Source organism: Heteronotia binoei, chromosome 10 (genome assembly GCF_032191835.1).
Source record: "Heteronotia binoei isolate CCM8104 ecotype False Entrance Well chromosome 10, APGP_CSIRO_Hbin_v1, whole genome shotgun sequence".
NCBI classification, from domain to species: domain Eukaryota; kingdom Metazoa; phylum Chordata; class Lepidosauria; order Squamata; family Gekkonidae; genus Heteronotia; species Heteronotia binoei.
In genome coordinates this window covers 13,813,258-13,839,475 of record NC_083232.1, presented here as the reverse complement: position 1 = coordinate 13,839,475, position 26,218 = coordinate 13,813,258, and the positions used below count along the sequence as shown (strand labels likewise).

At 47.6% G+C, this 26,218-nt stretch overlaps 1 protein-coding gene across 1 annotated transcript; it reads right to left on the bottom strand.

Annotated features, from left to right (window-relative positions):
• Positions 1-93: 93 nt before the first annotated feature.
• GORASP1 (golgi reassembly stacking protein 1) lies at positions 94-25,989 on the bottom strand. Its single transcript, XM_060248056.1, has 9 exons — positions 25,766-25,989; positions 18,807-18,887; positions 13,253-13,456; positions 12,750-12,836; positions 10,471-10,601; positions 7,873-8,017; positions 2,898-3,033; positions 2,361-2,513; positions 94-1,605 (listed from the first exon to the last, which is right to left on the bottom strand). The coding sequence occupies exons 1-9, from the start codon at positions 25,826-25,828 to the stop codon at positions 1,355-1,357; spliced, it is 1,251 nt and encodes a 416-aa protein (XP_060104039.1). The 5' UTR covers positions 25,829-25,989; the 3' UTR covers positions 94-1,354.
• Positions 25,990-26,218: the final 229 nt, after the last annotated feature.

Here is a 26,218-nt window from a genome sequence, read left to right as displayed (position 1 = left end):
AAGTTTAAGTCAGGAGTCAATTCCTGCCACACATCCCGGTTTCATTTATACATATTGGTGCATGTAACAGTATCTCAGTTCACAAACATTCTATAAAAGCATAACTCTTTATTTCCAGTGTTCAAGAAATCTACCAGAAGAAAACATTCATAAAAATCCTTTCAAGAGTTATAGCTTAGAACAAGCTAAAATAATTATCACCATCATTTCCAATATTTGTACAGAAATCGCATAGGGCTGAATTTTAAAGGTATCTGAGTGACTCTCGTGACAGGTATAGCCCTACTAGATGTCTGTCTTAACTCACCAATTCACACTGTGGAAGCCAGCAGCTGTTTCATTTAAAAGCAAGATAATTTTAACTTTAGAGTGAATGTGATCTGCAATTTGTAGAGATCTAGAAGAATGATTCATTTCCCAAAATCGAATCCCAATTAAAAAGACAGCCGAATAAAAAAAATACTCATTTTTTACCTCTAAACTGTACTTCCAAGGAAGTTTCCCAGAGCAACAAAGGAGAAATTCATTCTCAGCTGAAGGGGAGAATAGTGATTTTTAAAACAGAGTCCGTCTGAAGTCCTGATCCAGTCTGCACCAGCCATAGCACCCTATCCTTTAAAACCGTGTACGCAAGCATATACACAGTCAACACCTTGGCCACTGTATATTGAAAATTTACCTATTTAACATGTATGGTATGATGTTAGTCCTCCTTTCACTGAGATACAATAACTTGTACCACATGGGCAGGGTGTAGGAGGGTTATGGGCCCTTATACAAATCTCTCCCTATACAGGCCTTGCACGTGCAGTAGGAGACTGGATCTTGGCATTAAAAATCTGCAAATGCAATAATAAAAATAGTGTATTAAAAGAACGTATTGTTTAGATTTCTGTCTTCAAACAGGCAATATTTGGACCGCCCTGGATCTTCAAGAATTGTTTTAAGTCACTGAAAAGATTTTGGTGTACCTCTGCATCAGGAAGTGATGCCTGTTTGCAAAAAAGCCATTCAGCCGGCAGCTGCAGTAGACGGCTAGTAAGCTCTGCCCCTCTGATGTCAGATTTCTGTGCTTGCTTGCTCTGTATGCTGTGAACCATGGGCTTTTTAGAAAAGTTGGCTATGTGGTGGGGGGGGGGAACCTTGCGAGCAAGGTGAATTGTAGTACTATGGAGCAGTTGCTATGTCGCTGTTCCAGTTTTCTAGCTGACAAGTGACGGGTCAATGAGCGTGAAAGACGGTACTTGAATTCCTGCGATGCAGCCACAATGATCGTCTTGGCGTCAAAGCACAGGGCGGAGCTGCAAAAGAATGGGGAGGAAGGATCCCTCCCAAGGGCTAGCTTCATGTAGCTTTAGAGTTCCTGAGCCTTTTCATCGCCTTGATGTAACACGGTGGGCAATACAGGTCCCTCCATTTCATCCGAATGTGGAACAGTTTCTTGAGCATCGGAGGAGTCTGCTGTGGATGCCGCGTTTACAGAAATATCCATCGGAAGAGATGGCAAGGGAGAAAGTGAAGGCATCTGTATATCCAATGCTGGCTGAGGACCTGAACTGTCTGGAGAAAGTGTTGAATCTTCTGGGACTGGAAAAGTACCTTGGTCTGAAACAAACAAAACAAATCCAGTTAGCATAGAGCAGGGGTGTCAAACATGTGGCCCGGGGGCAGAATCAGGCCCCTCGGAGGGTTCCTATCAGGTCCCTGAGCAACTGGCTGTCATCTGCTTCCTTCTCCCTCTTTTGCTTCCTTCTGCATAACAGCTTGCTTTACCAGGCTTGCTCAATAGCACAGGAACTACAGAGCAAAAGCTGTATTTTCTCCATTGGCTGAGGCTCCTCCCTTGGGGAGGAAGGGAGAGCTTGCTTTGCCAGGCACAGCAGAGCTACTGAGCCAAGCCCCTCTTCCTTCTGTTGGCTGAGGCTCCTCCCACTCCTGGTCCCCTGAGGAAGGAAGGAAAGAGCCAGAGCTTCCTTTGCGCAGTTCCCTGGGCCCCATGGGAGAAATACAAAGAAAGCACCTTTAAGACCGAGTGCTAATATTTTAAGGATGTTTAAAAATTTTTAAGAAAACCTTTGTGTTTGTCTGTGTCCTTTATAAAGTTTATATCTCAGCTACCTAATCTTAAATAGGTACACACATGGCCCAGCCCGACAAGGTCTCATTTATGTCAGATTCGGCCCTCCTAACAAATGAGTTTGACAACCCTGATTTAAAAGATCCCTGGAAGCCCAGATAAGAAATCTGGCCCATGCACGTCTCCGTAGGTTACAAATCCACAGCGCAACTAACAGCTGCCGTTTCTTGTCGCGCTAGCTGGGCAGACCCCAAAGTGCAGTCGTGGTTTTAAATCTGCTTACTGAAGGCTGACTCAGCTGCGCTGTTCGTAAGCGAGTCGTCTTTTGTTGCTGTGGAGTCACCTGACGTGTCGAAAGAAGCAGAGGAAGGCACGTTGATGGTTTTCACCAAGTCAATTAATTCGGGAAAGGAAGCACCAGACATATCTACAAAATCTGAAAGAAAAAAGAAAAGCAGGAAAGAGAGAGAAGACGGCCAAGAACTTACAGGACAAGTTACCCCGGAAACTACTTTGTTCCCAAATTCTTCTAAAATGGCTTGTGACTCCTAGGACGACTATCAAAAGTGAGAAGCCTTCAAGAGTTTGCGGCACAAGAGACTCCTGGGGAGCGAGGGCTGTTGCCTTGATGCCTATTGAAATTACTGCACAACAGGACTGTGGGTGGTCACCTCCTTCAGGGTGTCAACGTTCCTTGCTCTGCCTCCCCACAAGCAAAACGCATTATGAAAACGGCACCATCCACAGAATTTACAACGGCTGCGGCCTGCCTGTGAACAGCCAACCCGATACCCTGCAGGAAAACAGGCGAACTCATTACCTGGATCCATGACTCTTTGGACAGGAGGAGGAGGGTGAAGAGAATTTTCTACAGAATACGTCTGCCCGCTTTGATCGGTGCTGTAAGACAGACTTGCAGGGTCTTCACTTTGGGAGTCAGGTGCCAGGAGTGGGGTCTGAAATAAACATGACCAGTTTAGAAGGGACAAAAGTTAACAAGCTATATATTTATCCGGAGGGATATTTGACTCTCAAAAGCTTACACACACACCCAAAAAAACCTTGTTTGTCGAAGGTGCTACTGGACTTGATTCTGGCTATGCTACATAAGGAACGTGTTTTCCACAAACGTCATAGTGCTATGCTACCACATGGTGGGCAGACATTTCCCCACTGACCTGATTAAGCAGATTCTTCCTGTGAAAACTGTCAAAAGGACCAGAGCCCTTAAAGCCGCAGTCCCCGACCTTTTTGGCACCAGGGACCCGTTTTGTGGAAGGCAGTTTTTCCATGGATTAGGTTTCTGGATGATACAATTGTGCACTTTATTTCTAGTAGTTTGGTGTGGTGGTTAAGTGTGTGGGCCCTTATCTGGGAGAACTGGGTTTTGATTCCCGACTTCTCCACTTGCAGCTGCTGGCATGGCCTTGGGTCAGCCATAGCTCTCGCAGAGGTTGTCCTTGAAAGGGCAGCTTCTGGGAGAGCTTTCTCAGCTCCTCCCACCTCTCAGGGTGTCTGTTGTGGGGGAGGAAGGTAAAGGAGATTGTGAGCCACTCTGAGACTCTTTGGAGTAGAGGGCGGGATATAAATCCAATATCATCTTCTACCTCACAGGGTGTCTATTGTGGGGGGGGGGGGGGAGGTAAAGGCGATTGTGAGCCGCTCTGAGACTCTTCGGAGTGGAGGACGGGATATAAATCCAATATCTTCATCTACCTCACAGGGGGTCTGTTGTGGGGGAGGAAGGTAAAGGAGATGGTGAGCCGCTCTGAGACTCTTTGGAGTGGAGGGCGGGATATAAATCCAATATCTTCATCTACCTCACAGGGTGTCTGTTGTGGGGAAGAGGAAGGTAAAGGAGATTGTGAGCCGCTCTGAGACTTTTGGGAGTGGAGGGCGGGATATAAATCCAATATCTTCTTCTACCTCACAGGGTGTCTGTTGTGGGAAGAGGAAGGTAAAGGAGATGGTGAGCCGCTCTGAGACTCTTTGGAGTGGAGGGCGGGATATAAATCCAAGATCTTCATCTACCTCACAGGGTGTCTGTTGTGGGGAGGAAGGTAAAGGAGATTGTGAGCCGCTATGAGACTCTTTGGAGTGGAGGGCGGGATATAAATCCAATATCTTCATCTACCTCACAGGGTGTCTGTTGTGGGGGAGGAAGGTAAAGGAGATGGTGAGCCGCTCTGAGATTCAGAACGGAGGGCAGGATATAAATCCAATGTCATCTTATTATTATTACTACATTGTAAAATATAATGAAATATTTATACAACTCACGGCCTGGTTACTAACAAGCCACGGACCGGTACTGGTCCATGGACTGGGGGTTGGGGACCCTTGCCTTAAAGGACTGCGTGTTCCCTTATGAAGCTGCCTGAACATCTTGATTTTCAGGCAAGGCCCCCCACTTTGGATGTCTTCTGTCGTCAGATGGGGGCGTCCTGACTGTAGGTTTCTCTCCCCACAGAGGCTCTCCTGGCCTCTAGTTATCAGCACCAGGTAAGATTTTTTTTTTTAAAGTTCACTTAGGCTTTTTGCTAATTTTGTGCAGTGGCTCTCTTCACCCCTTTCTCTGCCGTGATGTGTGTTTTTACTAAACACGGTGCGATAATGTCGGTTGTTCATTTCTTCTTCCCTTTTTTGAATGTTCGTTGAATTATTATAAACCGGATATCTTAATCTGCTTTTTCTCCGTACGTGAACTCAAAAGGGAAGAACACAAGAAGAGCCCTGCTGGATCATACCAACTGTCCAACATCCTGCCTCATGCAGTGGCCAGCCAGTTCTTTTGGAGGGCCAACAACAGGGTATACAGCAAGGGTGGCCAAGGGTAGCTCTCCAGATGTTTTTGGGCCTACAACTCCCATCAGCCCCAGCCATCACCCATGCTGGCTGGGGCTGATGGGAGTTGTAGGTAAAACTCCTACATCTACCTACTTGGAGAGATACCGTTGGCCACCCCTGGCATAATAGAGGTCTCAGCCTTCCCCCGATGTTGTTTCCTGGCTCTAGGATTCAGAGGATTAGGGCCTCAGAATGGGGTGATTCCCATCAGCCACCACAGCTAGAAGAAGATGATACTGGATTTATATCCCGCCCTCACTCTGAAGAGTCTCAGAGCAGCTCACAATCTCCTTTCCCTTCCTCCCCCACAACAGACACCCTGTGAGGTAGATAAAGATATTGGATTTATATCCCGCCCTCCACTCTGAAGAGTCTCAGAGCGGCTCACAATCTCCTTTCCCTTCCTCCCCCACAACAGACACCCTGTGAGGTAGATGAAGATATTGGATTTATACCCCGCCCTCCACTCCGAAGAGTCTCAGAGCGGCTCACAATCTCCTTTCCCTTCCTCCCCCACAACAGACACCCTGTGAGGTAGATGAAGATATTGGATTTATATCCCGCCCTCCACTCCAAAGAGTCTCAGAGCGGCTCACAATCTCCTTTACCTCCCCCCCCCCCCACAACAGACACCCTGTGAGGTAGATGAAGATACTGGATTTATATCCCGCCCTCCACTCCAAAGAGTCAAGCGGCTCACAATATCCTTTCCCTTCCTCCCCCACAACAGACACCCTGTGAGGTAGATGAAGATATTGGATTTATTTCCCGCCCTCCACTCTGAAGAATCTCAGAGGGGCTCACAATCTCCTTTCCCTTCCTCCCCCACAACAGACACCCTGTGAGGTAGAAGAAGATATTGGATTTATATCCCGCCCTCCACTCTGAAGAATCTCAGAGGGGCTCACAATCTCCTTTCCCTTCCTCCCCCACAACAGACACTCTGTGAGGTGGGTGGGGCTGGAGAGGGCTCTCAAAGCAGCTGCCCTTTCAAGGACAACTCTGCGAGAGCTGTGGCTGACCCAAGGCCATTCCAGCAGGTGCAAGTGGAGGAGTGGGGAATCAAACCTGGTTCTCCCAGATAAGAGTCCGCACAGTTAACCACTACACCAAACTGGCTCTCCACAGTAGCAAGTAGCCATTGATAGACTTATGCTCCATGAATCTATCTAATCCCCTTTTTAAGCTGCTTATTTGTATGGCCATCACTACACCGTGCATCACTACATTGCACAAAAGGTACAAAACACACACAAGACAGATTCACCAAATTAAGTCCCTTTCACAATTTCTACTTGCAATTAACAAGCTAGCCCACGGGGCAAGGGAAGTGGGAACGGCTCTGCCCTTGAAGGAACAGTCCCTTCCCCAAGCAGGCCTGCAGGCTTCCGAGTTTGAATTGCTTGAAGCAGAGCAGCAAAACCACAACTGTCCACCCAAAGGGGCTCAAGGAATGACGCTGCTACCCAAGAGGTCCTGATCTCCAGGTGGGCGAGTGAGCCGCAGATCTCCAAAGGGATCTGTTGAGGCTGGGTGAGTGGGCGTCAACGTGGCAGATGCGGTTCAATGTGGCCAAGTGCAAAGTAATGCACATTGGGGCTAAGAATCCCAGCTACAAATACAAGTTGATGGGGTGTGAACTGGCAGAGACTGATCAAGAGAGATCTTGGGGTCATGATAGATAACTCACTGAAAGTGTCAAGACAGTGTGCGTTTGCAATAAAAAAGGCCAATGCCATGCTGGGAATTATTAGGAAGGGAATTGAAAACAAATCAGCCAGTATCATAATGCCCCTGTATAAATCGATGGTGCGGTCTCATTTGGAGTACTGTGTGCAGTTCTGGTCGCCGCACCTCAAAAAGGATATTATAGCTTTAGAGAAGGTGCAGAGAAGGGCAACTAGAATGATTAAAGGGCTGGAGCACTTTCCCTATGAAGAAAGGTTGAAACGCTTGGGACTCTTTAGCTTGGAGAAACGTCGACTGCGGGGTGACATGATAGAGGTTTACAAGATAATGCATGGAATGGAGAAAGTAGAGAAAGAAGTACTTTTCTCCCTTTCTCACAATACAAGAACTCGTGGGCATTCGATGAAATTGCTGAGCAGACAGGTTAAAACGGATAAAAGGAAGTACTTCTTCACCCAAAGGGTGATTAACATGTGGAATTCACTGCCACAGGAGGTGGTGGCGGCCACAAGTATAGCCACCTTCAAGAGGGGTTTAGATAAAAATATGGAGCAGAGGTCCATCAGTGGCTATTAGCCACAGTGTATGTGTGTATATAACATTTTTGGCCACTGTGTGACACAGAGTGTTGGACTTGATGGGCCGTTGGCCTGATCCAACATGGCTTCTCTTATGTTCTTATGTTCTCCAGACAAGAGCATACAGGCCAGGCTACAAACTGCTGACTCGTCCCCTGCTGCTCTGCGCAGTGAATTCTGAAGCCTCCCTACAGCATGAGGGCGCCGGCCCCTGCAAATGGAACCAGGCTTCCAGCTCTGCCAAACGGTAGCAGGATTCAAGCCTCTGATTCGCCCACGGAGAGGTTGCGGAAGCCCTGCTGTGTTGATTTGCAGAAGGGCTCGGATCTCCACTGTATCGGGCAAAGGGAGTTCTGACTCCCAAAAGCTTACACCCCAAAAATCTTGTTGGTCTTGAAGATACTACTGGTCTCAAATCTTGCTTTTAACTCGGGGCGTGATGAGGCAAGCTTGGCTGCTTAAATGATCAAGATGGGTAGCTATGCTTTGTCTTTCTGTGGTGGCCGAAAAGAGGGATACCTGAAGAATTGGGCAGTGACTCACAAAAGATTCCTTCCCTGCCACAAATGTTAGTCTTGAAGGTGCTCCTGGAGTTTTGCTCTTGTCTGTGGCTCCTCCACAGGTGCAGGTTGATCTATACCTTTCAAACCCAGAGAGACTCTTTGGCTCAGAAATGCCTACCTCTGCATAGCCGTTAGTAGGTGGCTCAAGGGGCGCATCTCCAGAGGGCAAAGGAGAAGGGAAATCGGATTCAGATCTTCTCTTCGGGACAGCAGGCTGTGTCGGAATCCTGTGCAGATAGCCATACCCAATGCCGCACCCTAAACTGCAGAAAAGGGAAGTAAGTTTTTAAGACGCCTTCAAGAAGAAAGGCTTTCAGAATTACCCTTGACCTCACAAAAACAAAAATCACGCATTCGCTAAACGGAGGCCTACTCTCAAAGACATCAACCACCGGACCTGTGAGTACTGAGAGTGTCTAGTTTTATGCTAGATCCAGGTGGGTAGCCGTGTTGCTCCGAAGCAACAGAACAAAGTTTGAGTCCAGTGGCGCTTTTAACACCGACAAAGTTTGATTCTGCGTTTGAGCTTTTTTGTATGTGCACGTGTATCTGAAGAAGTGTGCATTCACACAAAAGCTTAAGACGCAGAATTGAACCGTGTTGGTCTTAAAGATGCCACTGGACTCAAACTTTGTTCTAGTTTTATGGTAGCACACCAAGTCCCTCACACGCTAAAGCCCAAACCAGAGAGGGATGGTTAGGCGAGAAGAAGATCTCCACCATCCATACCAGGACGTCAGAACTCCCAAATGCCTCCCTTTGGGTCCTGAAATCCGGCTCTGGAGGATGACTCTGCGCTTGCTTCCGACATCTAGATCTGAGCTATGATAAAGGTGACTTGAGAGAAAGCTTCTCTCTGCCGAAGTGACTGTCGTGAGAGAGGATTTTTCTCCTCCATGCCCCCATCCCCAAAATGACACCAAGCCCCACACTTTCAAATGACATTAATGGATCACGGAGACGTGTCACAGGACAGTTTTCCATTACTTTGTATTCCACAAACTACTTCTGGGAAAGAAATGCCCTCATTTTGACCCAGGCTTACTAGCAATAGAATAATTAACAGACATGTTGCTGTTTTATTGGTTTCCCGTGCTAATGCAACTCAGATAAAAGGTTTTCTGAATTTGTTAACTTTACTATTCTGCTATGGCAATGGCAAACCACCCCGTAAAAAGCCTGCCGTGAAAACGCTGTGAAAGAAGCGTCACCCCAGAGTCGGAAACGACTGGTGCTTGCAAAGGGGACCTTTCCTTTTCCTATTGGACTTTGCATTCTAAACCCCACCAGCTATATGTAGCTCTGCTTACTGTACCTCATTCCTCATCTGAAGAAGTGTGCATGCACACGAAAGCTTATATTATGCATAAAACTCGGTTGGTCTTAAAGGTGTGATACTTGACTCCTGCTTTGTTCTACTGCTTCAGACCAACATGGCTGCCCACCTGATCTACATTTTTACCTGTGTACAAAAGGTATGCTTTCCAGACAGGGGTCTTCTAAAGAAATGCAACAGCCAGAAAGACCAAGGCCTGCGGTGGGGGGGGCAGTTGTAATGAGGAGGGAGGGCAGAAGGCAAGTGTGACTACTGCAAGTGAGGCAAAGAAGTGTCAAACTCTCAGGGATGGCTGGAGTGATGAGCAGCACAGGCAAGCCTTGTCTCAGGAGTCGAAAATCGTAACTCAAGCTGCTTTTACGAGCCCGTGGAGGACACATCCCCTTTGAAACAGCCACGGCTTTTAGACAACAGGTCAAAACGGTTTTGTGCAGCAAGGCTGTCCTCTGAATTTTTAAGTCCTGCCTTGTTCTCTCCTAACTTGAGGGAGGGATGGTGGCTCAGTGGTAGAGCATCTGCTTGGGAAGCAGAAGGTCCCAGGCTCAATCTCTGGCATCTCCAAAAAAGGGTCCAGGCAAATAGGTGTGAAAAACCTCAGCTTGAGACCCTGGAGAGCCGCTGCCAGTCTGAGAAGACAATACTGACTTTGATGGACCGAGGGTCTGATTCAGTAGAAGGCAGCTTCATATGTTCTCTAGGGAGGGACGGTGGCTCAGTGGTAGAGCATCTGCTTGGTAAGCAGAAGGTCCCAGGTTCAATCCCTGGCATCTCCAAAAAAGGGTCCAGGCAAATAGGTGTGAAAAACCTCAGCTTGAGACCCTGGAGAGCGGCTGCCAGTCTGAGAAGACAATACTGACTTTGATGGACTCAGGGTCTGATTCAGTATAAGGCAGCTTCATATGTCCATAAAACTCATGCAACTGCCTTTTAGGCTGCCATTTGCAGAACTAGTAGCTTTAACAACACTGAAGTTTAGTTTATTTTTATTTAGTATTTTATTGTATTTATGCTGTTTGGTGACTCAGGCAGACTATAGGTGTGCAGGGGATATCTTTTGGATATGCTAGGAGTCATAAGACCCGTGCGGACAAGAAGCCATACGGGACAAGAACTGTATGTAATAAAGAGGGAAACTGGCTAAGACGGAGTGAAAAGGGCTGGCTGCATTCGGCACAGTGTTAACACTAAGGAAATGCAGTAGTCAGACGCTGGAATGGTTTCAAGAGAGTGTCTCAGTGTGTTTCATGCTGTACAGCACAGAGGGATAAACCTGTCTTAACAATTTCACCAGAAAGCAAAGGTTTGAATCAAGTCTTCCTGCACCCTCCCCCCGATCTTAACTTTTCTACACAGTGCATCCCTTTGCTCGGAGAACCATACCTTCCTTCTCCGCCCCAGGCTCCGTTGGGGGTCACAAAAACCTCTCGACAGCAATCTGTCTCCATGTTATAAACCATCAGCTTCAAGGGCTTCCCCTCGTGGGATTCGATCAGTGCGAAGAAATCTTCTGACTAGGAGAGACGTTTGTGTAAGTGACGTAATGGCCGAAGCCCACTTTTTCCTATTACGCCACAGCCACTGACCAGGCAGGAGTATGCTTACGCTTCTTGCCCTCCCATGCAAGGGACCCAGCAGCACCACAGCACTATGCTCTTTAACTTGTTCATTAGTGATCTGGAGTTGGGAGTAAGCAGTGAAGTGGCCAAGTTTGCAGATGACACCGAATTGTTCAGGGTGGTGAGAACCAGAGAGGATTGTGAGGCACTCTAAAGGGATCTGTTGAGGCTGGGTGAGTGGGCGTCAACGTGGCAGATGAGGTTCAATGTGGCCAAGTGCAAAATAATGCACATTGGGGCCAAGAATCCCAGCTACAAATACAAGTTGATGGGGTGTGAACTGGCAGAGACTGACCAAGAGAGAGATCTTGGGGTCGTGGTAGATAACTCACTGAAAATGTCAAGACAGTGTGCGACTGCAATAAAAAAGGCCAACTCCATGCTGGGAATTATTAGAAGGGAATTGAAAACAAATCAGCCTGTATCATAATACCCCTGTATAAATCGATGGTGCGGTCTCATTTGGAATACTGTGTACAATTCTGGTCACCGCACCTCAAAAAGGATATTATAGCATTGGAAAAAGTGCAGAAAAGGGCAACTAGAATGATTAAAGGTTTGGAACACTTTCCCTATGAAGAAAGGTTAAAACGCTTGGGGCTCTTTAGCTTGGAGAAATGTCGACTGCGGGGTGACATGATAGAGGTTTACAAGATTATGCATGGGATGGAGAAAGCAGAGAAAGAAGTCCTTTTCTTCCTTTCTCACAATACAAGAACTCGTGGGCATTCAATTAAATTGCTGAGCAGTCAGGTTAAAACGGATAAAAGGAAGTACTTCTTCACCCAAAGGGTGATTAACAAGTGGAATTCACTGCCACAGGAGGTGGCGGCGGCTACAAGCATAGCCAGCTTTAAGAGGGGATTGGATAAAAATATGGAGCAGAGCTCCATCAGTGGCTATTAGCCACAGTATAAATATATGTGTGTGTGTGTGTGTGTGTGTGTGTATGTATGTATGTATATATATATATACATATATATATATACACATACACACACACACACACACATATATTGGCCACTGTGTGAACTGAGTGTTGGACTGGATGGGCCATTGGCCTGATCCAACATGGCTTTTCTTATGTTCACAGCATGCCAGCCACTTGGGGGACACTGTTTCGACTTGCCCATGCCTTGTGGTGCTGCAAAGAATATCTGACTATTCTGTTGAAGATAGCAAGAGGCAGAGGTAAAGAGCTCCCCAGGGCTGAAAATAAGGAAGAGTAGGCTGCAATAGCAGACCGTTGACTTTCAATTCATACTTGTAAGAAGGGAGGTGTTCAGGTGAAACCCTTAAGAACTCCCAAGGTTTTTTAATATGTAAACTGGAAATAGTCAGAAAGACATGCAGAAGCCTTGGGGACAAGAAGAAGAAGAAGAAGATACTGGATTTATATCCCGCCCTCCACTCCGAAGAGTCTCAGAGCGGCTCACAATCTCCTTTCCCTTCCTCCCCCACAACAGACACCCTGTGAGGTGGGTGGGCCTGGAGAGGGCTCTCACAGCAGCTGCCCTTTCAAGGACAACTCCTACGAAAGCTATGGCTGACTCAAGGCCATTCCAGCAGGTGCAAGTGGAGGAGTGGGGAATCAAACCCGGTTCTCCCAGATAAGAGTCCACACACTTAACCACTACACCAAACTGGCACCAAATAGATTCTTAAAACAGCAATTTTTTTGTACCCAAGTTTGTAATCATTAGCAAGGTAAGGAGAAATACAGAAAGTTAAAGACTGAATCCACGGAATTTTTGCTGTTCTGTTAGGATCGCCAGCTCTGGATTGGGAAATACCTGGAGATTTTGAGGGTGGAGCCTGAGAAGGGACCTCAGTAGGGTATAATGCCATAAAGTCCACCCTCCAGAGCAACCATTTTTTTTTCTAGGAGGACTGATCTTTATCGTCTGGAGCTCAACTGCAGTGGCAGATCTCCAGGCACCACCTGGAGGTTGGCAACCCTAAAATGCCATTCAGTAACGGAAACCAGCCTGGCTTGGCTCCTCTCTGCCAGCATCACTGCTGACGCCCAGAGTCCGCCCTTACCTCCTGCAGTATTTGATCTGATCCAACAATGTAGTCTGTGTGAGGCTGCAGGCCAGCTAATGCTGCTGGGGAAGCTGGTTCCACATCCTAGAAAGACAATTTGTCATGTTACCTACAGATATACAACAAATCAAGCAGCAAAGATCCTGGTCATCCCCAGAAGCTCATTAATGATCCCTCAATACAGTTATTAGAGGCAGGCAAGCTTGAGAGAAATCGTTTACTGAAATGCCACTAGACAGAAGCTTGGGCGGCTGCTCTGTTTGTGTCAAGCCAGTGTCCTCATATAGTCAGTACTGTGCATCAACTGAGTGCATACTGGAATGGCTGGTCATATTCTGAGATTCCATGGACGATAAGGGAATGTGAGAGATGTTATGAAGGCTACTGCCTTGATTCAAGGAAGCCCTGTCTCAGAGTCCTTACGCAAGGAGACAGCTGGTCACACCCAAAGGTACCGCGATATCAAGCAGCTGCCATGCACAGCAGTTCCTCTCGCTCACCAGCACGTGCCACACGTGTTCGTTGGCTCCTTGGAAGCTGCAGAACCTCACGCTGGCTCCCAGGAGGCCCTGCCCGCCCCACATGTTGCTGGGGATCACCTCCACCTCCCGCACTTTCATGGTCTTGGTGTTGTAGACCTCCAACTTCACGGCCTTCTCGACGTTGGCTTTCAGGAGATCTTTTAGCGTGTCGCCTTCTTTATTCTAAAGAGGAGGAGAGGAAACGAGTAGCCCTTTTCCTCTGGAAACAGCAGCTGGGAGACTGCTGGAGCTGCAATGCAAAACATCATGAACCGCTTGCCACAGGCTTCGTGAAACAACAGAGAAGGTAGAAATCAGTGGAAACCAGCGCATCTGCCATAACAAACCTCTTCCCACTCGGTCCCTTTTTGTGCTGCCACAAAAGGCGGATACAGCCACCAGCTTAGTTTGTTTCTTAAAAGGAACAAATGCGTGAAGGATAGAGCTGTCAGAAAGAATTAACTATGGACAGAACCGTTGCCTTCATGTTCTACTTTAAAAAAAAAATCTTTCCAGAAGGACATGATTAACAACTTCTGGAACCAGGATGTCGGACTGGATTAAGCCATGGCCTGATTCAGAAGGGCTCGGTTCTTCAGCCCATAAACCATTCACAACTGTTTAGACGCTGCAGCTTTGTCACTAACTCTGTCAGTGCAGTTCCACCCATCCACTCCCTTTGTCTGGAATGTTGTTCTGACCTCTTACTGTCCAGCTTTGTTTTATCAGTGGGTGCTTTCCTGAACCACCATTTTTTTAAAAAAATAATAATAATAATAATAAAGTTTAACCACAGATCAATAGTCTTGGAACTGCAGATGGGAAGACTTTAACTGGTATTAAACAGAATGATGCCTCTCTGTTAAGTTTCATAAATCTCTGCTCCCCTGACATCTGAAGAAGCAAGCAGTGACTCACAAAAGCTGCCCCAAATTGTGTTATGGCGCTCCTGGACTCTTGCTCTGTTCTGCTGCGGCAGACAGACTACAACGGCTACCCACCTTGATCTATCTCAGTGGAAAACTGGTCTTCATCATTCTTCTTCCCGACCTTTGTGTTATAAGCTACGGATCAATGACAGATCACAAGCTTGATACACAGAAAATCCTAGCTTTAACTCCCAACATATCTAGTTACAGACACAGCACGGATGGAAAAGATGATTCCTTAACATCATGAGCAACCATTATCCGTCCAAGTAAAAAAAATAACAAGCTGGAACAGAGGGACAGAAGCATGCAGGGCAGCTTAAAAAGCCAGTTTTAAGATCTCAACATGGTTTACCTTTTCTATCATTTTTATCTTACCTTCCATTCTGGAAGTTCGGAGTGGCAGGGTTCTCCCCTCCTTAACCCATTTTTGCAACACCCCTGAAAGGCAGATTAGGCTGAGAGAGCAACTGGCCCAAGGTGGGCTTCAGAACTGAATAGGGGTTTGAAACTGGGCATTTAGTCCAATTTGACCCACCACGCACATTTTATTGATTAAAAAACACTAATAAGGATAGAGAGAATTATTACTAAGGAGCTGAAGAATGGCACTACAAAACGAGTTTGTTCCAAGGAAGTTTTTAGCAGCAGACAACATAACCTGCAACAGCCAGTACGCAATTCTAAAGAAGTTCTAACGGCAGAGCATGCAAGGTCCAAAAACATAGAGGGAGATTTAAGAGATGTCTCGACTGAATTTCAGTTTTTTATTTCAAAGCTTGCTTCAGGTTTCTAAAGGTAAAGGTAGCCCCCTGTGCAAGCACCAGTCGTTTCCGCCTCTGGGGTGACGCTGCTCTCACGTTTTCACGGCAGACTTTTTACGGGGTGGTTTGCCATTGCCTTCCCCAGTCATCTACACTTTCCCCCCAGCAAGCCGGGTCCTCATTTTACCGACCTCGGAAGAATGGAAGGCTGAGTCAACCTCGAGTTGGCTACTTGAACCCAGCTTCCGCCAGGATCAAACTCAGGTTCGTGAGCAGAGCTTAGGACTGCAGTACTGCAGTTTTACAACTCTGCGCCACGGGGCTCTAAAGGAAAGGTCCCCTGTGCAAGCGCCAGTCATTTTTGACTCTGGGGTGACATTGCTCTCACAACGTTTTCACTGGAGACTTTTTACGGGGTGGTTTGCCATGGCCTTCCCCAGTCATCTACACTTTACCCCCAGCAAGCTGGGTACTCATTTTACCGACCTCGGAAAGACGGACGGCTGAGTCAACCTCAAGCTGGCTACCAGAAAACCCAGCTTCCGCCAGGGATTGAACTCAGGTCGTGAGCAGAGCTTACGACTGCAGTACTGCAGCTTTAGCATTCTGCGCCACGGGGCTCTGATTAGGCTGAGGTTTCTAGCTCTTGGTATTAGTCACATTTAGATTTAACCGATAAAGTGGGGAGAGGGAAGTTCTATTTTCTGTTGCTTGGCACCCCCAGATCTCCAGGGTTTTCCCAAACGCAGATATACACAGTCAACGATATGACTAAAATGAATCTGTGATTTAAGGCAGCTGGCTCATGCACCCAGAGCACTGCAGTGATTATCAAGACCGGTGGTTCCATGCTTTCAACATAAATGGATAAGGAAATCCATAATCCCTGTAAGAAATACAAACCGCTGGCCCTAAAGTACATGAGCCAGTCTTCACTGCAGCTACCAAAATGTTAATTATTGACAGTGCTGTATTTGAACTAGTTTGCTGGGACAAGTGTCAGGGGTGAACGCCCTCTCCTTCCCCCACAGTTCCTCCAGAATATGCTGCAGGCACCTGGCAGTGGTGAAAAGTGCCACAAAGTTCACAGCCGACTGATGGCAATTCCAGAGGGTTTTCAAGGGAAGGGACATAAGAACATAAGAGAAGCCATGTTGGATCAGGCCAACGGCCCATCAAGTCCAACACTCTGTGTCACACAGTGGCAAAAAATGTTATATACACACATACACTGTGGCTAATAGCCACTGATGGACCTCTGCTCCATATTTTTATCTAAACCCCTCTTGAAGGTGGCTATACTTGTGGCCGCCACCACCTCCTGTGGCAGTGAATTCCACATGTTAATCACCCTTTGGGTGAAGAAGTACTTCCTTTTATCCGTTTTAACCTGTCTGCTCAGCAATTTCATCGAATGCCCACGAGTTCTTGTATTGTGAGAAAGGGAGAAAAGTACTTCTTTCTCTACTTTCTCCATTCCATGCATTATCTTGTAAACCTCTATCATGTCACCCCGCAGTCGACGTTTCTCCAAGCTAAAGAGTCCCAAGCGTTTCAACCTTTCTTCATAGGGAAAGTGCTCCAGCCCTTTAATCATTCTAGTTGCCCTTCTCTGCACCTTCTCTAAAGCTATAATATCCTTTTTGAGGTGCGGCGACCAGAACTGCACACAGTACTCCAAATGAGACCGCACCATCGATTTATACAGGGGCATTATGATACTGGCTGATTTGTTTTCAATTCCCTTCCTAATAATTCCCAGCATGGCATTGGCCTTTTTTTATTGCAAACGCACACTGTCTTGACACTTTCAGTGAGTTATCTATCATGACCCCAAGATCTCTCTCTTGATCAGTCTCTGCCAGTTCACACCCCATCAGAAGGGGTTGGTTGTTGATTGCCTCTGTGCAGTGACCTTGAACATATGAACATATGTTTACAAGAAGTTTACAAGATAATGCATGGGATGGAGAAAGTAGAGAAAGAAGTACTTTTCTCCCTTTCTCACAATACAAGAACTCGTGGGCATTCGATGAAATTGCTGAGCAGACAGGTTAAAACGGATAAAAGGAAGTACTTCTTCACCCAAAGGGTGATTAACATGTGGAATTCACTGCCACAGGAGGTGGTGGCGTCCACAAGCATAGCCACCTTCAAGAAGGGGTTAGATAAAAATATGGAGCAGAGGTCCATCAGTGGCTATTAGCCACAGTGTGTGTGTGTTTGTGTGTGTGTGTGTGTGTGTGTGTGTGTGTATATATATATATATATATATATATATATATATATATATATATTTGGCCGCTGTGTGACACAGAATGTTGGACTGGATGGGCCATTGGCCTGATCTAACATGGCTTCTCTTATGTTCTTATGAAGCTGCCTTATACTGAATCAGACCCTCGGTCCATTAAAGTCAGTATTGTCTTCTCAGACTGGCAGCGGCTCTCCAGGGTCTCAAGCTGAGGTTTTTCACACCTATTTTGCCTGGACCCTTTTTTGGAGATGCCAGGGATTGAACCTGGGACCTTCTGCTTCCCAAGCAGATGCTCTACCACTGAGCCACCGTCCCTCCCCCAACCTTGAGGCTGCCTCGGCGGTCTCCCATCCAAGGACTCACCGGGGCTGACCCTGCTTAGCTTCTGAGAGATCAGGCTAGCCTGGTCCTTCCACGTCAGGGCGCCACAGGCAGCTGCTCTAGAGAAGGCAAGGGGTTTGCAGCACACGTGTCCCCGGAGCATTTCCAGCAAGCGAGTCCCGCCATGTTTGTCCAGGGGAAGGAACACATTCTGTGTTGATCGGATGCCTTTTCCAGCCCCAGTTGTGATATTGCCTGTTACGTCCACAACCCACTCCCCCCCAAAAAAGGCAGGGGCAAACTGTAGAATGGAAACTTTGCTCTCCCAAGTGACCAAAAAGCTATTTCAGAGTCGCGGGTCGTAAAAGGGATTGCCAAAAATCCCATGGAGGCGCCAAGGGGCAAAGCAAGCAAAGACTGCAAGCAAAACTTTTTGTGTGTCTGGGGCTCTTGCAGCCAGCCATGACAGACTGAGTTCGTGGGATCCTTTCAGTCTCGAAGCCGTAAAGCGGAAAGATGCTTTTGTTAATTCAGGCCATCTCAGTCAGCATCGCATTTTATTGGAGGGCCACTTTGAACAGACGCCAGATTTGACCAAGGGAGTCCTGCTGGCTGATCCTGCTACTGTCCAGGTTAGTGGTGTCAAACGTGCAGCCCAGGGGCCGAATCAGGCCCCCGGAGGGCTCCTATTAGGCCCCTGAACATGTGGCTGTCGTCTGCTTCCTTCTGCATCACAGGTTGCTTTGCCGGGCTTGCTCAATCACACAGGAGCTACAGAGCAAAGCCTCTATTTTCTCCATTGGCTGAGGCTCCTTTCTTGGGGAGGAAGGGGAAACAAATAGCTTGCTTTGGCAGGCTCTCAATCCTACTAAGCCAAGTCTCTCTTCCTTCTATTGGCTGAGGCGCCTCCCCCTCCTCGTCCCCTGGGGAAGGAAGGAAAGAGCCAGCGCTTCCTTTGCCCAATTCCCTGGATCCCAGGGGAGATACAGAGAAAGCAATTTAAGACCAATGAGTGCTAATGTTTTAAGCATGCTTTATTTTAAGTTTTAAAAAAACCTTTAATTGTGTCTGCCTTTATACAGTTCATATCTCTGCTACCTGGCATTACATTTTATGACACGCATGGCCCAGCCTGACATGTTCTCATTTATGTCACATCTGTCCCTTATAACAAATGAGTTTGACACCCCTGGTCCAGGTTATAGCAGAGAGGCTGGCAACCACACCACGTTGGAAAAAGAGATTCCTTTCTAGCGACTTACCAGTCTAGTGTGTCCTATTGTCAGGATGAAATCAAAGAATGGTTCCAATCCAGCCTGCTGAGCAGGAGAGTTTTCCTGAATCTGCAAAATGACAACATTTACACATTATACAAATTGACTAAAATGATCATAGGGTCTTATGAACTTAAGAAGCTGCCTTATACTGAATCAGACCCTCGGTCCATCAAAGTCAGTATTGTCTACTCAGACTGGCAGCGGCTCTCCGGGGTCTCAAGCTGAGGGTTTTTTTACGCCTATTTGCCTGGACCCTTTTTAGTTGGAGATGCCGGGGATTGAACCTGGGACATTCTGCTTACCAAGCAGATGCTCTACCGCTGAGCCACCGTCCCTCCCCGAGGGTGTGTGTGTGTTCTAAAGTAAACTGAAAAGGACCCATACCATGCATGCTTATGAGGCAACACCAACAGCAGCTGTTGGAAGAGGCTATTCTGGCCTAAGGCAGAAATACCAGAAGTGCCGATTCAGATAAACAAAAGATTTATCTCCCGGGATTCCTCTTCTCTCCTATCTAGGTTTTAACATCCTCAGTTAAAAAGAGCGGGGAGCAGGTAATGTGAAAAGACCGGAGATCCTGGAGAATAACTTTTGTTCAGAAAAACTATACAGAGCTAGACGGGCCAATAGTTTGGACTTGGTATAAGGTGCTTGGGTGATACCCAGAGCATAGTGAGGACATTGAGCATAAAGTGCCTGCTGAAGTGTTAAGCTCAAACACCCAGCGAGGTGGCTTACAAAGCACCAGCCACCAAATACAGATGAAGAAGACTGCAGATTTATACCCCGCCCTTCTTTCTGAATCAGAGTCTCAGAGCGGCTCACAATCTCCTTTATCTTCTCCCCCCACACCAGACACCCTGTGAGGTGGGTGGGGCTGATGTCTTTGAAATTTACAAAACAAAAATGTATCTTCGGGATCTTGAAGAAGAATTGCAGATTTATGCCCCACCCTTCTTTCTGAATCAGAGTCTGAGTGGCTTACAATCTCCTTTATCTTCTCCCCCCCCCCCCCCACACACCAGACACCGTGTGAGGTGGGTGGGACTGAGAGAACTCTCACAGCAGCTGCCCTTTCAAGGACCACCTCTGCCAGAGCTATGGTTGACCCAAGGCTATTCCAGCAGGTGCAAGTGGAGGAGTGGGGAATCAAACTTGGTTCTCCCAGATAAGAGTCTGCCCTTTCAAGGACAACCTCTGCCAGAGCTATGGCTGACCCAAGGCCATTCCAGCAGGTGCAAGTGCTGACCCAAGGCCATTCCAGCAGGTTCAAGGCCATTCCGGCAGGTGCTGACCCAAGGCTATGCTAGCAGGTGCAAGTGGAGGAGTGGGGAATCAAACCCGGTTCTCCCAGATGAAAGTCCGCACACTTAACCACCACATCAAACCGGCTCTCTACCAAGCCAGAGGTAGGATCCACACCTACCTCTGTCTTGATCTTTGAGGAACTGTAGGCAAAGTAGGAACCACCGGGTGGGAGGAGCCATCCCTTGACATCCGCAAGAAAGCAACATAAATCCTTTCAGGTGCCAAAATGGATAAGCAATAAGGTGCCACCTTTCCTAAAGGCTTCACAAACTTACAGTAGCAGCCAGGTCTCCTGCCTCCTATCCCTGTTTCTAGCATCCTGCTCTTCCGTGAGGATGCTGAGATTGCCTTTCATTGGTTCAGGCAGTTTTCTATCCAGGTCCTGATCAGGCTAAGGCCTACTGAAGCTTTAACAATGCAACAGCGTTATGCACGTCCCCTGAAGCCATGCTCTGGGTAAGTAAAATCAACATTGAAAGATTTAAGTATACCAAGGGGTTATAAAAGGAATGCACAGCTGTACATACGTTTGGTGCAAAGCACAGGATGTTCCACTCCACTCCACCCAAACCCAAATTCCATTAGGAGAATCACGCAAAGCTAATTTATACGCATTCTGATTTATACTAATTTATTCTACTCCAAAGACTCTGGTTATGAAAGGAACTGGGTATTTGTTGGCAGGAACAGGCAGCACGGATAGCGCAGAAGCCAGGCTTAGGCAGGCAACACACACTGTGGCGTCGTAAAAAGGGGGGAAAGAAACTATGCAAGAAGTCCCAGGGGCCAGGCAGAGAGATTTCACTCTATCCTGTGACCAGTGGCAGGTCTTTCCTGTCCTCAACAAACATCTGAGCTCTTTAGAGCCAAGCGGGCAGCCGTGGTGGTCTGAAGCAGTTGAGCAAAGCAGGAGCCGAGTGGCACCTTTAAGACCAACAAACTTTTATTCAGAACATAAGCTTTCGTGTGTTCAAAGCACACTTCTTCAGACGAGGGAATAAGGGTACAGCACACGAAAGCTTACGTCCTGAATAAAACCTTGCTGGTTTCAAAGGCGCCACTTGACTCCTGCTTTGTTCATCTGAGCTCTTTAGTGCTAGTCCTATATTTTCAGTGTCTTCTTCACAACCACAAGGGACAGGGCCTTGGTTCTTAACCGTTTATATCCTGTGGATGGACTTCCAAGCTGGACTTCTGTAACTTGCTCTACGCTGGCCTATCCCTGAAACTGATCCGAAAACTGCAGCGGATGCAGAATGCGGCAGCTCGCCTGCTGACTGTATCACCTGTACGGGTGAGCGTACGTCCAGCGCTCCGTGACCTGCACTGGCTGCCGATAGAGTACCGGATCCGTTTCAAGTTGTTAGTTTTGACTTTTAAGGCCTTGCGTCGCCTGGGACCAACATACCTACGGGACTGTCTCCTCCCATATACGCCCTGGAGGTCGCTTCGTTCGGCCTCCCAAGATCTTCTGATAGTCCCGGGCCCAAGAGATGCCCGTCTTGCCTCTACCAGGGCCGGGACTTTCTTGGTCCTGTCCCCAATCTGGTGGAATCAGCTCCCTCTGGAGATCCGGACCCTACCTGGCTTGCTGGCTTTTCGTAGGGCCTGCAAAATGGAGCTGCTCTGCCAGGTCTTTGGATGCGGTAGCGGGCATCTAGTTATCGATCGACTGGCCTCCCCCCCTACTGCTCTGCTGCGCTACTGTACTGTGATGCTGTATTGCGGTACTACTTTGTGCTATACCACCATGCTGTCATGCCATCTTGCTGAATCATCTTGCTGCACTTTGAATGTTGTAATTGGTTTTATTATGATTTTATTGTGATTTTATTTCTGTTTGCTGTACTCCGCTCTGAGCCCCCAATGGGGGACTGGGCGGAATATAAATAAACTAATAATAATAATAATGCTTGATTCTGTTCTGCTATCAGATTCCCAACTGACAGGAGCCACACAGAAAGCTATTTTCTGCAAAGCTCATTTTAAAAGCAGGCATTCAACACAAACTTATTTCTGCAATCCAGGCTCACAGCTTCTGCATAACAGAAAAATCCAGGATAAAAATATTTCAAAAAAATGGTCCATCCGTACCTGAGCTTGAACTAAACAAACAAGGGGGTGACTCCTCTCAGAGAGTGCACCAGCAACAAAAGGCCAAAATCGTTTCCTCCTATTAGCCAGAGAAGCATTAATTAGGAAATCCCAACTCCTGTTCAGCGATGTTCTCTTTTTTAAATGCAATAGTGGGCTGAAACGGAGTTTTTTGTTTAGCTTGTAATACAGGGAGAATAGCTGCATCACTATTGTGACTGAACTGCTATCGAGCACGTGGCTGAGTTGTCAAACTTTGGCACTGACTATCGCACCACGCATCATATCTGCTTCCCGTATATTTCTAGTTTCTCACTATGGACTGCTGCTGGAAAGCAGAATTAATAATATCAATTCGTTGGTGCTAGGAGCGAAGATCCTCAGGCACATTTTGAACACTGTTTATTTGTTGATTTAGCTCAATTAGCATCTTCAAATTAAGGAACAGTGACATCATCGTTCACGCACTGGGTCCATCTAGCGCTTTTATAAAAAAAAATACACGACTGGTAAAAACCAAATCAAACTTTTTCAGGAGATATGAAGGAGAAAAGACCAAGTGCCACAACAAATAAGAACAACCTGGCCTCAGGCCTGAAACCAAAAAGACCACATCCCAAGACTTTGCTGTTCTCACCCACAGGTACACCCTGGACAACTGACAGAGAGGGAAGGTGAGAAATGCAATGTCGTAAGTGCACCTCCCTACTCTGTTTTATATCTGCATTCACACGCAAGCAGGACAAGGGGATTAACCTCCCCCGTCCAAAACACAATCCAGATTTTACAACCCAGTATCAATCCAGAATATTCAAATATGGAGGATGAAGCTGAGTAACATGTTTGGATGTTCAGAAGAACAATATCCAAATATTTAGGAGCTCTGAACTTTTCTTTAGAACACAGTTTGAGTGTACCTGTGTTGGTCTGCAGTAGAAGAGAAAAGATCAAGTCCAGTATAAGCTTTCGGGTTCAATATACGGGTATAGTAGAGAAAGAAGTCCTTTTCTCCCTTTCTCACAATACAAGAACTCGTGGGCATTCGATGAAATTGCTGATCAGTCAAGTTAAAACGGATAAAAGGAAGTACTTCTTCACCCAAAGGGTGATTAACATGTGGAATTCACTGCCACAGGAGGTGGTGGCGGCTACAAGCATAGCCACCTTCAAGAGGGGGTTAGATAAAAATATGGAGTAGAGGTCCATCAGTGGCTATTAGCCACAGTGTGTGTATATATGTGTGTGTATACACACACACACACAGGCCACGGTGTGACACAGAGTGTTGGACTGGATGGACCACTGGCCTGATCCAACATGACTTCTCTTATGTTCTTATGTGACACAGAGTGTTGGGCTGCATGGGCCATTGGCCTGATCCAACATGGCTTCTCTTATGTTCTTATGTGACACAGAGTGTTGGGCTGCATGGGCCATTGGTCTGATCCAACATGGCTTCTCTTATGTTCTTATGTGACACAGAGTGTTGGACTGGATGGGCCATTGGCCTGATCCAACATGGCTTCTCTTATGTTCTTATGTGACACAGAGTGTTGGACTGGATGGGCCACTGGCCTGATCCAACATGCCTTCTCTTATAAACTTTCAAAACTGATAAAGGGAGCTTTGATTCTTGAAAGCTTATATCCATAAAGTCTTGTTGGTCTCTAAGGTGATAATGGGCTTAAAACTAAAACATGTCTTCCTGGTTCAGACCAAAAACCCCATCGAGTTTATTGGGTTATATTTATATATACGTTTCTTCCTTTTTTGAACTCCAAGTGGCTTACAAGGAATTCTTGGGAACTCTCCCAAGAAGGTAGACCTTCAGACATACTTAATCTCATTGAATCATGACGTTGGAAGGGACCTCTAGGGTCTAACCCCCTTACACAATGAAGGAAATTCACAAACACCACCCCCTGCACCTCCAGTGACACCTTCTCCAAACCCAGAAGGTGGCAAAAAACAAAACAGCAAACCCTCCAGGATCCTTGGAGACAAATTGCTTCCTGACCCCAAAGCGACAATCAGCATTTCCCTGGGCGTGTAAGAAAGGGCTACGAGAACTAAGCACTGATGCAACCCTTCCTGCCCTCCTTCCCGCCGTCAGCCTAAGTTCACAGAATCAGCATTGCTGTCATATGGCCATCTAGCTTCTGCTTAAAAACCTCCAAAGAAGGTTTACGTGAAGTTTCTACACTGCTTTAACAAGGGGACTTGTTAATTTGCTGCCTTGTACAGGGTCTGAACTAGATGACCCTTGAGGTGTCTACTATTTTTTGCTCCTTTGGAGACAAGAAATAGTCAGCCAGGTGCCTCTGGGAAACTGACCCACAAGCAGATAACGGCCATCCACCCCCAGCAGCTTGTAGCAAACAAAAAAAATCGTCCCCTTGTAGCAAACAAAAACGCTTTCCCAAAAGCATTAACCCCTGCGCTTCTCTGCCTAAGATGCAACGTGCGTGGGCTCCGAACGGCAGCCACTTCTTCCCAGTTAAGCAGAGAAAGAGCCCTTTTGCTGCTGCCTCTGACAAGACATTCAGTCAACCGGTTCAGGGCAGACTGCTCCTGTCCTTGGAGGCTCCACCTGAGCAGCAAGTAGGGTTGCCACTCCCCAGGTGGGGGAAGGGGATTCCCTGTTTTGGAGGCCCTCCCCCAGTTTCAGGGTCATTGGAAAGCAGGAAGGGGGAGGGAAATGTCTGCTGGGCACTCCATTATTCCCCACGGAGACCGATTCCCATAGGGAATAATGGAGAATTGATCCGCGGATATCTGGGTATCTGTTTTTTGAGACAGAGGAACCAAATTTTCAGCATAGCGTCCAGAGCCTCTCTCCAAAACACCCTCCAAGTTTTAAAAGGGTTGGGCCAGAGGGTCCAATTCTATGACCTCCAAAAGGTGCCCATATATTTCATTATTTCCAGTGGAGGGAAGGCATTTAAAAGGTGTGCGGCCCCGTGGAGCAGAGTGGTAAAGCAGCAGTATTGCAGAACTGTGGTCTGAACTCTCTGCTCACGACCCGAGTTCGATCCCGGCGGATGCTGGATTCAGGTAGCCGGCTTGAGGTTGACTCAGCCTTTCATCCTTCTGAGGTGGGTAAAACGAGTTCCCAGCTTGCTGGGAGGAAAGCGTAGATGACTGGGGAAGGCAATGGCAAACCACCCTGTAAAAAGTCTGCCGTGAAAACGTTGTGAAAGCAACGTCACCCCAGAGTCGGAAACGACTGGTGCTTGCTTTCTTTCCCTTTAAATGTGATGGGAGTTCAGTGATGCTTGTCGCAACCTTGCTCCTGGCTCCACCCCCAAAGTCTCCCGGCTCCACCCCCCAAAGTCCCCAGATATTTCTTGAGCCGGACTTGGCAACCCTCAGTTGGGGGCTGGCAATTGTCAGCCTGGATGGACAGGGCAGGGGAAAAAACAGCAACAGCAAAAGCAAAGCCAGCAGCCTTCCAGATTCCCGCCTATGCAGCTTGGCTGTGCTTGCCCAATGCCGGCGTGTGGCCTCCCGTCCAGTCTCAGGGCCGCCCCCGGCCTCCTTACCCCGTGCACATGATAGCCCTCGGAGCCCCCGTCGGCAACCTCGGAGCTCGAGCCCAGCCCCATGCCGACAAGGGGAGAAGAAGGCGGCGGCCTCAGGAGGAGCAGCACCGACCCGCCGCCGTCGTCGTCATCCTCAACATCCCCCCTCAGCCTTCCTCCTGCCAAGCTCCAACGTTGCAGCGCCCCCTGCGCATGCGCGCGCGGAGAGACTCCATTAGCCGGCAGGAGCCGGGGCGTGCGGCGTCCTTGCTCGCGAAGGCCCGGCGAGAGGCGGTTGCTAGGCAACGGGAGGGAAGCCGACGGGGCCCCTTCCGTGGGCGGGCTTCCCGGACTGCAGGGGGCGGGATCGTATTGGCTGCTCAGCCAATGGGAAAGGAGAAGAGGCGTGGCCTTAGAGATCTCGGCTGGCGATTGGGCGGTTGGGGTGTGGCTCCGGAGGCGAGGTGGCGTGTG